Source organism: Rhopalosiphum padi, chromosome 3 (assembly GCF_020882245.1).
Source record: "Rhopalosiphum padi isolate XX-2018 chromosome 3, ASM2088224v1, whole genome shotgun sequence".
Classification (NCBI taxonomy): Eukaryota; Metazoa; Arthropoda; class Insecta; order Hemiptera; family Aphididae; genus Rhopalosiphum; species Rhopalosiphum padi.
In genome coordinates, this window is record NC_083599.1 from 66,392,475 (window position 1) to 66,408,747 (window position 16,273).

Sequence of the window (16,273 nt, forward strand, 5' to 3'; positions counted from 1 at the left end):
GGTTAGGTGGCATGAGCAAATTGAGCACTTAACAAGGAATGCGCAGCGCATGGTTGGAATTTAAATTCGTTTTAGTAAATAATAAATATCCAATGCCACTTTTAGTATCTACTTAACTTTTCTATTATTCAAATGGTAAATCGAATGTTATTTAATTTACTAAAATTTAAACTTTCAACTCACTTAGGTATGATATGGTAAATAACTTTAGATGGCATAAATTGTAAAGAAATCTTACTATGTACACGTATATAGTGTTATAACCATAGAGTCGTATTACCTGTCAGTTTTTGAAGTACTAAACACAGTCATGCCCATTACTACCGATGTAATTAGACAAGCCATCACAATTGTTAGAACAACCATTACTATAGAATCCGATATTAGTAAGCTTCTATGAACGGGGTTCCTCGTCCAAATCATCAATGATTGCCAAACTGTGTATCGACGTGTTTGGTCAGATGTAAACTGAAAGAGACATAACTCACACCGATCAACACCACATTCATTGATCCATCTCTCTAAACATGTTAGGTGTACATTACCAACCGATCCTATCCAAACAAACAATATGTTCTTACTTATATTATAAATAGTAATATAATTTATTGTAGTTTTAAAAATACTACATGTTTCAATATTTTAATTGATTTTTTTTTAATAAGAAATATAAATTAGTGTAGTTTTTACAGTAGCTATAATATACGTAAAATACTTGAGTGGCGGGTTGATCAAGCTGAATGTTGTGATATTTCCTATAAGTCACATGTAAAAAACCGGTGTTTTTACACAAAAACGTAATAAATTCCAAAGTCCGACTTTACAACAACATCACGCCACCTGATCAGGCCACTAATACTGACATCTCATGGACTAGCACCGTGCTAATACTAAAACACATTCATATTGACGTCATTCGTCCTCTCTTTTATCACAGCCTGTTACACATAAATAGGAGCCCTATAGTGCGGCTCACGAAAAGTGAGCGTTCAAGGTCAGTGGGATCAGCGACTCCCGTGGCAGTTTTAAATAAGTGATTGTCAAACCTTTTTGCCGCGGTTTTTAAAATTGTTGATACCAGTATACCACTATACAGCTCATACATTACAATAATATTAAACACATAATTTATATGAACGTTACGACTTACGATTATGAAAAATTGCATAAACTATTTTAAATACAGATATTAAACATTTTATTTACAAAACTAATCATGATTTAATCATAAAAAAATATTAAAATGTACAAATATAAAATAATTTAAATTAAAGTAATTAGGTAATATATACATTTTTTACACAAATAAATTATATTATGTCGTCTTCCTCGTCGTCTTCATCACTACTTGTGTCACCTGGTCGTATTGTGAGAATAATAGGCTCCAAAATTACTTCTCTATGTTTTTCTTTTTCATAATCTTCGTCTTGTAATTTTTCGGCATGACGTACGCAATTTTCCCAATTTTCTTTTTTCACTGAATCTATTGCTTCGTTCATTAGTGTTTCAACATCAGCCATCTTGAAGGTTGTATTTTTAGATGCAACCTGTCTCTTTGCTTGTGCCCATATCATTTCGATAGGGTTGTACTGGCAGTGATATGGTGGTAGTCGTACAACTTCATGTCCCATTTTAAAGGCAAATTCATCCAGTTCGTATTTTTTTTCGGTCGGTATTAAAACTTTAACTTTTTCACGAAGCTCAGCAACTGTTTCAAGTGGAGAAAAATTAATTTTTTTTTTAGTCAACCATTCTTGAATATCGGCTTTTTGGGCATTGCTTTTCGGAAAATTATCTTCTAACATTGAGTGGTATGGAGCGTTGTCCATAACGATGACACATGGTTCTTCAAGGGATTGCAATAATTGTTCGAACCAAGATCTAAAAACGTCAGCATTCATTTGACTATGGTAGTCTTCTGTATTACCTGATTTGCTACGAAAAATTAATTTTGCTTCCTTAATAAAACCATGATGACTTGAACCTGCGTGGCAAACAATGAGTCGGCCTCCCTTACCGGTAGGTACCTTTAAACCTTCAGTTTCCTCTTCATTTTGCCATATATAATTTTTGGAATGGTTTTGATTCACCCAAGTCTCATCTAAGTAAATGACTGGACGGGAATCGTTATTTTTACGTAGTGTACACATAGTACGTAAAAATTTACATCTCAAAGCAACAATATCGTTTCGCTCCATTAAAAATCTACGTCCGTCGTTACATCTTTTGTACGAAAATTTTAATTTTTTTAACAACCTTTTCATTGAAGCAAGACTACCTTGATAATTAAATTTTTGTTGTACAGAATTTAAAATTAATTTCGATGTAGGATATTCACCTTTTTCATAAAACTCATGAACCGTTCTTCGTATAACATCACTATCGAAATCGTCCAGTTCTGTGGCATACTTTTTACGTTTATATGTTTTTCGTGGTGAGTTAAATGATGGTCCAGCTTGTGGCGAGTCCGAGACATCGTCGGTAGAATATCCTTCTGCACACACTCGTCTTACTGTTGTATAAGATACACCACACGCGTCGGCAGTAATTTTTTGTGTTTGTTTAAAATATTCTCGTAAAGCCATGTCGTCGGAAGAAGCCAAACATTTAAAGTAATTATACACATTAAAAATTACTTTTTTGGTTTGACTACGAGTGTCATTATTTTTAAAAGGCATTTTAAAGTAAAATAATTAAAAAACAGTATTAATTAAAAACAGACTACAAAAAATTATAACACCAAAAGCAGACCAAATATTTTAACACTGTTCATTAAACACGTGCGTTCACTACGTCGAGCTCACTAAAGACGAAAATTTTAAGGCTTTAAGGCTATACACAATGAAGGGTCTACCCAAAAAAAAGGTAGAGTAGGAGCTGCTAACATAAAAGGAATGTCTATTGAATACGGTCCCGCCAAAAAAATCATAGCTCATGAGACGGTCGGCGGAATATACTACAAGACGGAGAACCCCTGGTTTCGACAATATTTGGTCACCACCCACTGACCTTGAACGCTCACTTTTCGTGAGCCGCACTGTAGTTACCCAGAGCTTTAGAGATTGTACAGATATTGTTTAACAATCATCCCAGTTGTATGTACGTGTATGGGTCGCGGACTTTGTTACAGCCGCATCACCCCCTACACGAGTATCTCCCAGTGTTAGACTATATTAATATTCATGACATGTAGTTTTTAACGATTTTTCATTATTTATTATTAATTAAATATATTTATATTGCAGTCGCGTCACGCCAGTCGTATTTGCTATCTTAGTGTCATGAATAACCCAGTTATCTTAATATCAACGGAATCATAAAGTCGTTTTACCAGCTGTATGTAAACTGCGGCAAAATTTACTTTTTTCTAAAATTCGATATGTAAGCTGCGGCAAAAAAAATTAAGGTTATACAATTTGCGGCAAAACTGATAAGATACATTATAACAAACTGCAGCAATTTATTTTATATACTATATCATAGTATACCTATATCATAATCATTATAATCATCATAATCTTTGTGGGCATCAAAATCAGAAGTTATAACAAATAATGAATGTGAATCTTTCCATTCAAAATTTAACGCATATTTTTATCATCATCCATCACTATATACATTTATAGATGCTATACAGGATATTCAAGTTGACACATTTATAAAAATTAGAAATGCAAAAGAAGCAGTAATACAAAAAAGAAATAAAGCGACAACACAAAAATACAAATTTATTAACGAACAGCGACAAATGGAAGAAGATGGAGGAATTTCAAGATATGATTTTTTGAAAAAAGAATGTTTTAAAAATAAACTACAAAATGTTAATTAGGTACCTATTATATTATTTTATTTTTTAAACTAAAATTTTTTATAGATTATAAGATCCCTATAACAATCTTTTAAAATAATTGTTAATAATAATATTTTTCAATTTTAAAAATTGGTTTTTCTTTATTTTTACGCCTAATACTCTAATAGTCTCTAGATAAATAGCTGTCATAACACGTATTATACCTAATTAAACGATATATGTGTATATAGTATATAATAGAATGTATATAAAATAAATTGCCGCAGTTTGTATAATGTATCTTTATCGGTTTTGCCGCAGATTGTATAATCTTAATTTTTTTATTACCGCAGTTTACCATCTCCCGTTTTACCTTCAGGTGCAGCTAATAGTACTAGTCCGAATAGGAACCGCAATAATATAAAAAATAATAGTAGGAACCGCAGATCTGCAAGTCTTCGACATTACCCCATTTCCGAGGATAGTAAATATAATATTCTTGTATTAAATTTAAAATTATATTATTCTATATTATTGTATCAAACTACAATATAGTTATCCAACTTATACATACTAGAATATCTAATTCTGTTTCACCAAGGCACCGTCGCACACGGTGACCTTTAGACTCCGCGATTAGATTAAACCGTTGCATCATTTCACATGGCTCGCCTTCAAATAGTAAGAATAAAACCGTATCGCCAATTATAATTGAAAATAAGCAACATGTAATCAAGCACAATAAAGTTTTAACGAATTCAAATAAAAGATCCCTACCTGCATCACCAACGACACCAACAATGCTGTCTAATGAAACCACCAAAAAAACAAAGCTATTTGCCTCTCCTAATCGTTACAGCGCACTCGCCGGCTCTACCGATGATAAGGAAAATGTTGACCTACCCGAGTCTCTCAGTAAGGAGCCATCCGATTTCGCCATACTTGCATCGGTGAAAGTTTCATTGCCGCCACCTATTTTTATCAAAGGCGTATTAAATTACTCAAACCTAATCTCCGAACTGACGGAGCTAATCGGACTAAAAATGAACTCCTCCTCACCCTTCAGGAAAAGAGAATTGACATTGTTCTTATATCTGAAACCCATTAACCACCAACTCATACGTTAATCTCCCTGGTTATGATTCCTATAGTGCAAAACACCCCGACAACACTGCACATGCAGGAGCAGCAATATATATGTATACAATATTCCCTTAAATACATACCACTTCCAAACTTTATATCTGATAAAATCCAATCCTGCGCAATATCTCTGTTACTTAATAATATCCCTATCACATTCGCAGCTGTTTATTGCCCACCCAAACACAAAATCTCTCCGACCAGACTTACTGAATTCCTCTCAACCCTCAATAACAACTTCATCATAGGTGGCTCAATGCTAAACACCAAAAATGGGGCTGTCGTGCTTCAAACCCCAGAGGAAATTCTCTCTTACAATCATTACAAACCACAAACTTTACTGTTTTTGCACCTCCAAATTACACCTACTGGCCTAACTGCTGTCGTAAAATGCCAGACATCAGTTTTCTGCTATACGTTGACCTGTACGGTCGTTCTGCGTCGGTCGCCTATCGCAGTTTAGTCGTGTTTAGTGCTATATCGTTATTGTTGTGCTCGCGTTTCATTCATTTCCATATTAATTACCACCTTTATCCCAATAATCACGTACATAATCTATTCATAATGTCTATGTGTAATAGCTGTTTTACAGTTATTACACCAAGATCCTTGTCCATATCTTGCAATGATTGTAAAGAGAAGACGTTGAATTTATAACGATGAATGCTCATACTGGAGATGCAACAAGTGTTCGGCAGAAAAAAGAGCTTCTCTACGAATAGATAACCCAATTAACGATGAAAATACAAATCTCACCGATATTAAGGACATTATAGTACAACTCAAAGATAGTTTTGAAATGTTTAAAAAGAAACCGTGAACAACTTCGATCTTATAAACAAAAAAATTAATATAATTGATAAAATCATAACAGATAATCAAAATATGAAAACTCAAATCAATACTTTAGAAGAGAAAATTAAAATCCTTGAACGTCGTTTGATCAATAATGAAATTGTCATTGACGGTGTTCCCGAAAATAAATTTGAAAATTGTTACGAAATAGTTAAACCCATCGGTACTCAACTTAATATTAAAATTACAGACCCTATAATTATTGACTGTCACAGAGTTGGTCGTATACAAAATAATCTTACAAGAAGAATAGTGGTTGGATTCACAAGCCACCAAGATAAAGTAAAAATATTAGACTCTCGTAAAATAATAAGGAATCTGTCCACAAAGAATATTGGTATGGAACCTGATGTGTCAATTTACATAAGAGAAAATTTAACATCAAAACGCAGTTTTCTATTCAAACAAGCAAGAGACTTCCGCAAACAATACAACTTTAAATTCGTCTGAGAAAATAATTAACTTGGCCAATGATGAGGTAATTAATAATTTAAAATCAAACTCTACTCATTTAAACTAATTTGTTTCACATTTGCCAAATCATACTCTCACATTACCAGTAAAAAAAATCATCTACCATTTATTAATAATTACATCAATTTAACATTTTTATGTAAACACATACACTATTCAAAATTATTATTATATTGTCTAAAACTTAAATTGTTATTCCCTAATTACATAAACAGAAAGAATGTCTTATTAGTGAACGTCTATTTCAATTCATTACCCAGGTTAGTATCCACTAATTATCACATTAATTATCTTTATAACTATTCATTGAACTTTAAATCAATACACCACTATATGGGTCTCTCATGTCATGATTATTTCACTATATTTTATGAATACTAATTATAACACCGATAGTGCATTAGTGCATTAGTTCTTGATAACATCAACAATTTGTGCGAAATCGAATGTGTGTATAATAATCTCGACGCCGTAATGTACAATCAAAATGCAATAATTATATTTACAATGAATATCTGCAGTATACAAAAACACTTTGATGAATTATGTATTATTTTGGATAATATTGATAGACAATTTGAGGTAATTATTTTAACTGAAGCTTGGCTAGGTTTGGAAGGTATATCAATTAATAATTTCCAAATGAATGGTTATACGGTTCATATATCCGAGCGTAATAAAAATAAAAACGATGGAGTCGTAATTTATTTAAAAAATACATTACATGTTATCTCGGTATCAGAACTCAACATTCAGAATATAACAGCCCTAAACTGATTTTCTGATTTACCCACTGTACAGATCACCCAATAGTAACGTTGATTCTGCTCTAAATGAACTAAATGATACAATATTATACAGATCTACCCCAATAGCCGCTAAATATAAAATTATATTGGGTGACATTAATATTGATTTGCGTAAACCCTCAAAAATTAAAGAAGACTATTCGCTTATGATGGCACAGTTTGGTTTTTTACCGTTAATCAAAAACATCACCAGACCTACCTCAAAAACTTGCATAGACCACATATTTTTAAAAACAAAATCTTTTAACAATCTGTTACCAATAGTTGTTCATACAAACATAACAGATCACTACCCAACGACTCTTAGTATAGGTAACTTATTAGATAACCGTAATTACGACTGCATACTAGTTGCGGTCATGACGATTTTTGAGATAAACAGATATAACAGTTGCGGTCACGCCAATTTAGGTAATATCTTAGTTGCGGTCATAGCTTATCATAGCTATATATAATGCACACAGCGTATATATGTGGGAACACCACTACTTATTTGTAAAGTTTATAAATAAAATAGATTAAATTGTATACTCCGATAGTTTCGAATATTGCTTTCATTGTGCCTACGTCTTTTGATACGGTAAAACATAAAAATGAATTCAAAAAATATGTTGAGTGAAAAATTAAAACCATTACGGGTCGTTAATAATTATAAATTTCGATTTTATCGTAAATTAGCGAATGACGTACAACGGTGGGTATGTTGTAAAAAAACTCATAAAAGCTCATACATACCATTGTTTTTTTCGTTGTTGCCTAGTAAATGTCATAATGCGTACAAGACTGTATTAGATCATCTCAAAAATAATTTATGTGACTATATCCCAAATAGAGTTTTCAGTGACTTCGAACAGGCTATCCACACAGCAATTAAAGATGTATAGCCCACTACAAATTTGAAAGCATGCTGTTTTCACCTAGGGCAAGCATGGTTTCGCAAAATGCAGTCATTAGGTCTAGCAAAACCATATATGAAACCCGGTGAAATGTCCGAATATTTGAAACTTTTTTTCGGACTTCCGTTTCTACGACCAGATGAAGTTGACGATTGTTTTGTCACAGATATTATGGCTCTTCTTCCACCTAATAATTCAAAATTGACTGCATTTACAGAATATATTTTAGAAGTGTATGTAAGGGAAGATTCGAGATATCCACCGTCATTATGGGCTGAATGTTCGTCTTCCATAACACGAACAACCAATGCATGCGAAAGTTTTCATTCAAAGCTCAATAGCTATTTAAAAATGAATTGTACAAAAACCAGTCGTGTTAATAAAATTTCAATAGAAAAAGAGCATTTTTTAGCGCAACAAATACAATATTATAAAGAAGGTGAAATAAATCGGCTTGAATATCTAAAGTCGATTTCCTTTAAATTTATACCTACAAAATTTTAAAATTTTAAATTATTATTATTATTATACTTTTATATATTATATTTTGATACATATTTACTACTATATACTATATTTTGACACAAGTTTACTACTATATACTATATTTTGACACAAGTTTAACTACGTAATTTAAACATAAGTATCAACATTTTTAACCATACCTACACAAAAAATAATAGTGTAGACAGTCTTAAGTCTGTTATCTTTTCAATATAAATGGGAACGAAAATGTTGATAACATTTTTCTAATTAAATAATATTATATTATTTAGTATACTTAGTTATTATTATTTGAGTGACCGCAACTAGTATGTAACCTTTTTGAGAGGTGACCGCAACTAGTATGTAACCTTTTTGAGGGGTGACCGCAACTAGTATGTAATTTTTGATTATGACCGCAACTAGTACACACCGGATAACGAGTTTATTACGTGTGAAAATATGTACCTATTATTATTATTTATTACCTATGTGACTACTGGTATCCAGAAATAAGAAGTATACGAAAACCGAAAACCATCCAACTTTGAAAAGCTATATTTCGCTAACGAATAATAAAATAATAATTTCAACGTTAAAATTCATAAATAAAAAAACCCTACTATTTTATGACATTTTAAATATAGGTAGTCATTTGAAAATCAAAAGTCAATAGTGTTTTCACTATTAAGTATAAGAATGAAAAAAAAAAATTGAAAAAAGTTAATACATTTTGAAATAATGAGTGCTGTTTAATAAAAGAACCTTTGCAAATTGTCACCAATGGATAACGAGTTTAAATTAATCCATAAATCCATAACCCCCACATAGCTGTTCTAACATCCCTAATTACAAAATCCCTTTCCCCATCATTCTCACTTCTTAATAATTTAACATACACATCACATATCTTCTGATTATCCATACCATAAATTATTTATTTATTTATTTATATATATATAAACGGGTTGAGACCCTTTAGAAAATTTGAACAATAGTACAGAAGTAGTAATAATTATATGACAATAAAATTTAAAATTTGAACAGTAATAGTGTCATGACAATAACATACAATATAAAATTATAATTAAAAATTAACAGATTTAACACTATGATATAGTAAAATTATGAATAATTAACAGAAATTAAAGATATATATACATTGTGTTTAAATACATGACGCGACATAAAAAAGAAATCGATCTGATGAATAATTTTATTAGCTAAATTTAGAACTCTAGGAAAAAATGATGCGGAACTGTAGTTTGTGTTGTAAGATGGGACAATAAACAAATTTTGAGATCTTGTATAATAATTATTACAGCTAAATCCAACTAGAGAAATTAAATCGGAGGAATCTATGTTGCCATTCAGTAAATCGAACAAGAACATCATATCCGCAACTTTTCTTCTTACGTCACACAATGACAACCCAAAGTGGGTAGATTGCAGGTGATATGAGTCTCGGTCAATATCCAATTTTAATTTACTACAGATTAATTTTAAGAATTTGTACTGTACATTTTCTATCTGATTAATATAGAGAGTATAATTAGGTGACCAAACTATAGAGCCAAATTCTAAGTGAGACCTAACAAGTGAGAAGTATAGTAATTTCATAGAGTTAATGTTTTTAAAATTTTTTGTATTCCTGTAAATGAATCCCAACATTTTGAAAGCTTTATTAGTAAAGAAATTAATGTGTGAGGAGTAAGACATATTGCATTCAAATAAAATTCCTAAATCTCTGATAGAATTAACTCTCGTAAGCAATGTATGGTCGATTGAGTAATTAAACAAAATAGGTTTTTGAAGGCGAGTAAAAGTAATAATACTATATTTATTTGTGTTTAATGGTAAGTAGTTTTGTTTACTCCAACTTACAAGCTTGTTCAAGTTAGACTGTAAATTTACCGCATCAGAAAGAGATATTGGCGAAAAAAGTTTAGCTTGTCGGCAAATAATAATTCTACTGAAGAATCAAGAACAGTGGGTAAGTCATTAATAAACAAATTAAACAAAAGAGGCCCCAAGTGAGAGCCTTGGGGTACACCTGAATACACACTAAAATAATTTGAAATAAAAAGAGATAATTTTACTGCTTCGGAGCGACCAGTAAGATACGACTCTATCCAACTTAAAAACTGCCCACTGAAGCCAAAAGTAGTTAATTTCATGATGAGTAGTTTATGATTAACCTTATCAAATGCTTTTTGGAAATCGGTATAAATGGAATCAATTTGAATATGATTATTGAATGAATTTAAAATTTTAGATTGGTAAAGTAAGAGATTTGTTGAAATTGACATATTAGGTCTAAAGCCATGTTGATTAGAACAAATATAAGGAGAGATAATTAAAGTTAATTTTTTTGTGATTATTGCTTCGAACATTTTGGGAATAATTGACAACTTAGAGATAGGTCTATAGTTTTTGACATTATGTTTGTCACCGGTTTTATGAACTGGTGTCACAAAAGACTTTTTCCAAATGGCAGGAAAAGAACCAATACTTAAGGATTTATTGAACATTAAATATAAAGGATGTACAAGAACTGACCTGCAAGATTTGAGAAAAGATGAGGGTACACCATCAGGACCTGTAGCAGAGTGATTATCTAATGTATTTAAATACTCATGAATTTCACTTTTACTAATATACCAAGAACTTAAATTAAGAATATTATTAGAGGATATTGATGGTAGTTGATTAGGCACAATTAAATTAGACAAATCAGATTCAAAAACACTAGAAAAAAAATCAGCAAAAAGCTGAACATTTTCTTGAGTATTTGTGGAGGTTATATTATTAAATTTTACTGTATCGGGTACATTACATCCAGACTTTTTTAAAGATTTAATGTAGTTCCAAAAATGTTTAATATTAGTTTGTATATTATTTTCAATATTGAATATGTGTTGAGAATAGCTTTTAGAAATTAAAATTTTACATTCTTTACGAAGACGGGAAAATTCAACATAATTATCATGCGAAGAAAATAACTTAAATTTTTTATGGGCTAGTTTTTTTTTTATAATAAGATTTCTAAGGTTTTTGTCAGCCCATACTGGAGAGTAGTTATTGAATATTTTTGTTTTAGGGACAAATAAACTAAAAGTATGATTGATAATTTCATAAAATTTTGTTACGGTTTTTTCAAATGAAATGTTATTATTATTTAAATTAGAATCAAAATCAATATTAGAGAGGAAATTGACGATTTCATTAAAATTACATCTATTAAAATTATATATTATAGGACATTCGGAAGTAGAAATGAATTTTGTGTTCGTAAATTTTAGAAAAATATCTAAAGGAGGGTGGTGATAATCTATTTTAGGAACAAGAGACTCTAAAGATTGATTTAAAGAAATAACTTCAATATTGTCGTTAATCATGATACAATCTAGAGTTCTGTCATTTTTGTTCTTTACATTGTTTTTTTGTTTTAAATTTAAAAAATGTATATAACTATTAAATATTATACTTCCCGAAATATGATTTTGGTTAGCCGGGTCAGTAGACCAGTCAAAGTTGTTAAGATTAAAATCCCCTATTATAACGAAATTAAAATCTGGAAAGTTAGCGTAAATTGTTTCGATTAATTCACAGTGATTTGAATATATATCATTTGTTGTATTAGGTGGTATATAAATACAACCTAAGATAATATTAATATTATTAATTTTAATTTTTATAAAAATTTGCTCTATGCCCGGGACCATTGGGACATGTAACAATTCACACTGAATTTTATTATGAACGGCAACTAATACTCCTCCACCACGTTTTTTCTCTAAGGAAAAATCACGATCATTTCTATAAATATTATAATTACAGAAACCTAGTTCCGCATCGAATACATTATTATTTAACCAAGTTTCATTTACACAAAGTATATCACAATTAACATTTATTAAAGAAGAGCGTAAAAAAGGTAATTTCGTTACAAGACCACGGACATTTTGGTAGAAAATGTTTAGGATAAAAAATTTTCTGAGTGACTACTAGGATAATTTTGTTTTGAGACTATGGTCGGCGTACCTTTTACATATTTAATAATCAAATCAGGTTCGCCTTTAGATCTACGAGACTCAAGTTCTTCACGCAGTGATTTCATATAATTTCTTTAGTAAATAGTACGATCAGAACTGATGCCAATTGTAGAAGGCGGCTGTAGAAATGATAGTTTTTTCTTCGATTTTAAAATGTCAAAGGCCTCAGTGGGAGAACCAAATATGGCTTTAATAGGACGAGAATAGTTTTGTCCATATTTACCAAGGCGAATTAGTTTAATTGGCTTGATAGTGGTTTCATTGCTCACAATAGACTTTATAACGTTATTAACGAGATTAAAGTCGTGAGCAATCTTATCAGCGATAACAGTTGAACTTGATTCCGGTACGTTATATAATATTAAATTTGATGCTCTTAAATTTCGTTCATTGATTTCGTTTATTATGAACTCATCAGAACGAGCAGAAGAATTTTTGCCTGACAAATTTCTAAGTTCACTAACCTCAGTTAACAAACGTTGAATCAACATCTTCAATTCTGGGATTTCACGTACTCCATTACTACAAGAGTCGCAAAAATATTTCAAGTTCCGATTTTTCAGTGTTAAACATTTGAGCTCACTAGCCGTGAGTCCAGAACACTTATTATGAACTAATGTTATACAACCATCGCATTTGATTGGAGTATCAAGTTCAGCAAACATTGAATCACATTTATAATAATTATTAGTATTAGACACAGACATTATTATTTACTGAACTAGTGAATATAAAAATATATTATTATGGAAAATTTTTGATATTAAAATAGTAGATATAAAAGGTGTGCGAAACACAACTTCACCGTACAACTGCACATGAACAACTGTATTATATATAAATAAATTCTTAATTGTATTAAAAAAACTTGTAATAACATATAATATGTTGACACATTTGAAATATAATAAATTTTTATTTTTTTATTTTTACAAGAAATATACAATCTATACAATTAAGCATAATAAGTATATGTGAGATTAGGGTAACAAAACATTGTAGGGCAGCGATGGCGAACCTTTTTGTACCAGCGTGTCAAATAAAAATTTTGGTTGGATTTTGTTTTCCTTGCGTGTCAACTAGTTTGATAACCTTTCTTTAAACTTAAAAATTCCTACATCTATGTTTTGAATGATAAAAACACAAGTAAAATATTATATTATCAAACAATTTAAATATATTAGATACCAAAAGTATAAGTAACACGTAAGGGTAAGTATGTAAAAAAATTTAATTTATAAAAAATAAATACATTGAAACGTTAAAAAATACAATTTTTATACATGCATTTTTAATGAGAAATTTGTTGCTACATTTTATTGGCTAATGAATCAATTCTTGGACTGTAACTGGTTGATCTTAGTTGAACACACGCTTCACTTAAATCTGTTCCAAGACGATTCCCTACAGTTGACTTAATATAATTCATTAAAGAAAAAAGCTGCTCACACGTATAAGTAGATCCAAACATTGTCAATAAAGAAAGAGCTAGTTTTTTCATTGATGCAAATGAATTTGGAAGACTTTTCCACTCATTAAGAATCAAATTTTCCGATTTTATATTCCTACCAATTTCACTATGATTATTTTCCAGCTCATTATTCAAATTAATAAATTTATTTCTCCAAATATTACTTCCCTGAAATTCTATTAACTCCATTTCTAAATTTTCAATACTTAACCACTCAAAAAAACTAAGTTCAAGTTTGTCAAATTTAATATTATGTAGATTTATTAAAAATTCTAAAGTTGAATCTAGTTGACGAAATTGGGAAAATCTGCTTGAAAATAATTCGTATGCATTTTTTAATATTTTTACATATTTTGTTATCATTAATTTCATATCAAGCTGATTATCTTTAAAATGTTTTGAATTTATTAATTGCTTTTTCAAATAAGGAAAATATTTCAAGTTTTCATTTTGTAGATCTTTACAAAAAACTTCAATTTTTTTTTCAAAAATTTTAATATTATCAAACATAGTTAAAACTGTTTGACCTCGGCCTTGGAGTTTTTTATTTAAATCATTATAAATTTAATTATAAAGTTGTTGAGCAGTGTAGGTATTCAATTCAATGCGTTAATACCATATATAAGGTATAATACCATAAACTTAATATTTCATTTTTGTAATCTCAATATATTTTAGTCTACGTTCTACGACCAGTGGTTTTTGATGACAAACTTTTTACACAGTTGAGTCGTGTGTCACTAAAATAGTGTGCGCGTGTCATAGGTTCGCCATCTCTGTTGTAGGGTTACGTGAATAAGAAGCCACCCATCAGTAGCACTTAGCTTGTTTATTATGTGATAACTTATAACTTATTAGTATTAAGTTAGATGATCCCTACACCATTTCCTTTTCAGACTGAGACGGGGATTACTAGGAAGTGACGGGATATGTAGGCCTTTTATTGAAATATAATAAATGAAAAAAAAATAAAGTAATTTTATGAACGAAAAATATCAATAACCCACACAAATTATGAGTGGTCGTGATCGAAATAAATATTCCTACCAATCAAGGTTTAAGATAAGAAAAAGAGGGAAAAAAAATGAAAAATAAGTGAATTTTAAAAAACAATCAGGGAGTATTCTATAATAAAATAATCCCTCTATCGCCACTAGTATAATGACTTCCACAACTACAAATATCGCAACAATCACGTTTGTACCCTTAACCACTACAGCAACTAGCATCGCTGACAATGCAACCACTATTATAGATAATAATATATATCTATAATCTTAAAAATCAAATTTTATGATACTTAGAAAATATCAAGTTTGGTTATTTATTCTATGAACTTAGAATTATTTCAATTAGTATAAATAAAAATACAACACAGACTATTTTGAAAAATTATTCAATTCACTAACTATATATAGGACTTTTTATTAACTACAAACTACCTCACATCCTTTATCGGTTGATAGTATTTAGGCGATTATCGGTTTAGGGTTTTTGATAGAAAAAATAAAATTGTTATCCAAATGTATAATATAATTGATATTTAAATGATGATTATATTATTCAAGTAAACATTGTGATTAAATAAATCTTTCGTATTAGTTTTGTTATAAAAACACGATAATTAAATTACCTTTGCAAAAACAAGGGTGTATTAATTGTTCACAACTTCCTCCAGAATAACATATTTTGCAGAATGCTATAGAAGATTTTTGATCTAATGATATGACTTCTATATTTGTCGTATTGTCTGATTCTATGATTGCAGGCAGTTGTGTTTCTGATTTTAACATCTTCTCAAGAACTTCAATAAAATAAAATAAAAGTAATAAATTGTTTAAAATTAGATAAAGCAAATGCATATTTTAACAATAAAATAAACAAACAATTGTCCCAACATAGTAACGTTGTCAAAAGGAAATTGCACACTTTTCTGGTAAAGTAGTATATTATTATTTTTATTTTTATTTTTTCATTAAATAATTAAAATTCATAACATCAATGTTCTATAAATTTTAATATTTTTATCTTAGTAGGTAAGTTTTTGGTAATTAAAGCATGTACGTATTAAAAAAACATTAGTTGGCATTTATTATAAGACTAAATCTTCTTTTATTTGAAATAAATAGAAAAAATACTATAAATTAAACAAATATAGAACTATCTAAAGAAGAAACTAGAAAGTATAACAACATGAGTTGCTACCAGAACATTTACAGTCTGAAATGAGTAAAGCTCTTTATACCAATAACAATAAAACTGATTTAAAAATGGTACACGGAACTAATAAACAAGTA

At 29.9% G+C, this 16,273-nt stretch overlaps 1 protein-coding gene across 1 annotated transcript; it reads right to left on the minus strand.

Moving 5' to 3' along the window:
* Positions 1-276: 276 nt before the first annotated feature.
* LOC132927718 (E3 ubiquitin-protein ligase MARCHF2-like) lies at positions 277-15,769 on the minus strand. Its single transcript, XM_060992306.1, has 2 exons — positions 15,610-15,769; positions 277-554 (listed from the first exon to the last, which is right to left on the minus strand). The coding sequence occupies exons 1-2, from the start codon at positions 15,767-15,769 to the stop codon at positions 277-279; spliced, it is 438 nt and encodes a 145-aa protein (XP_060848289.1).
* Positions 15,770-16,273: the final 504 nt, after the last annotated feature.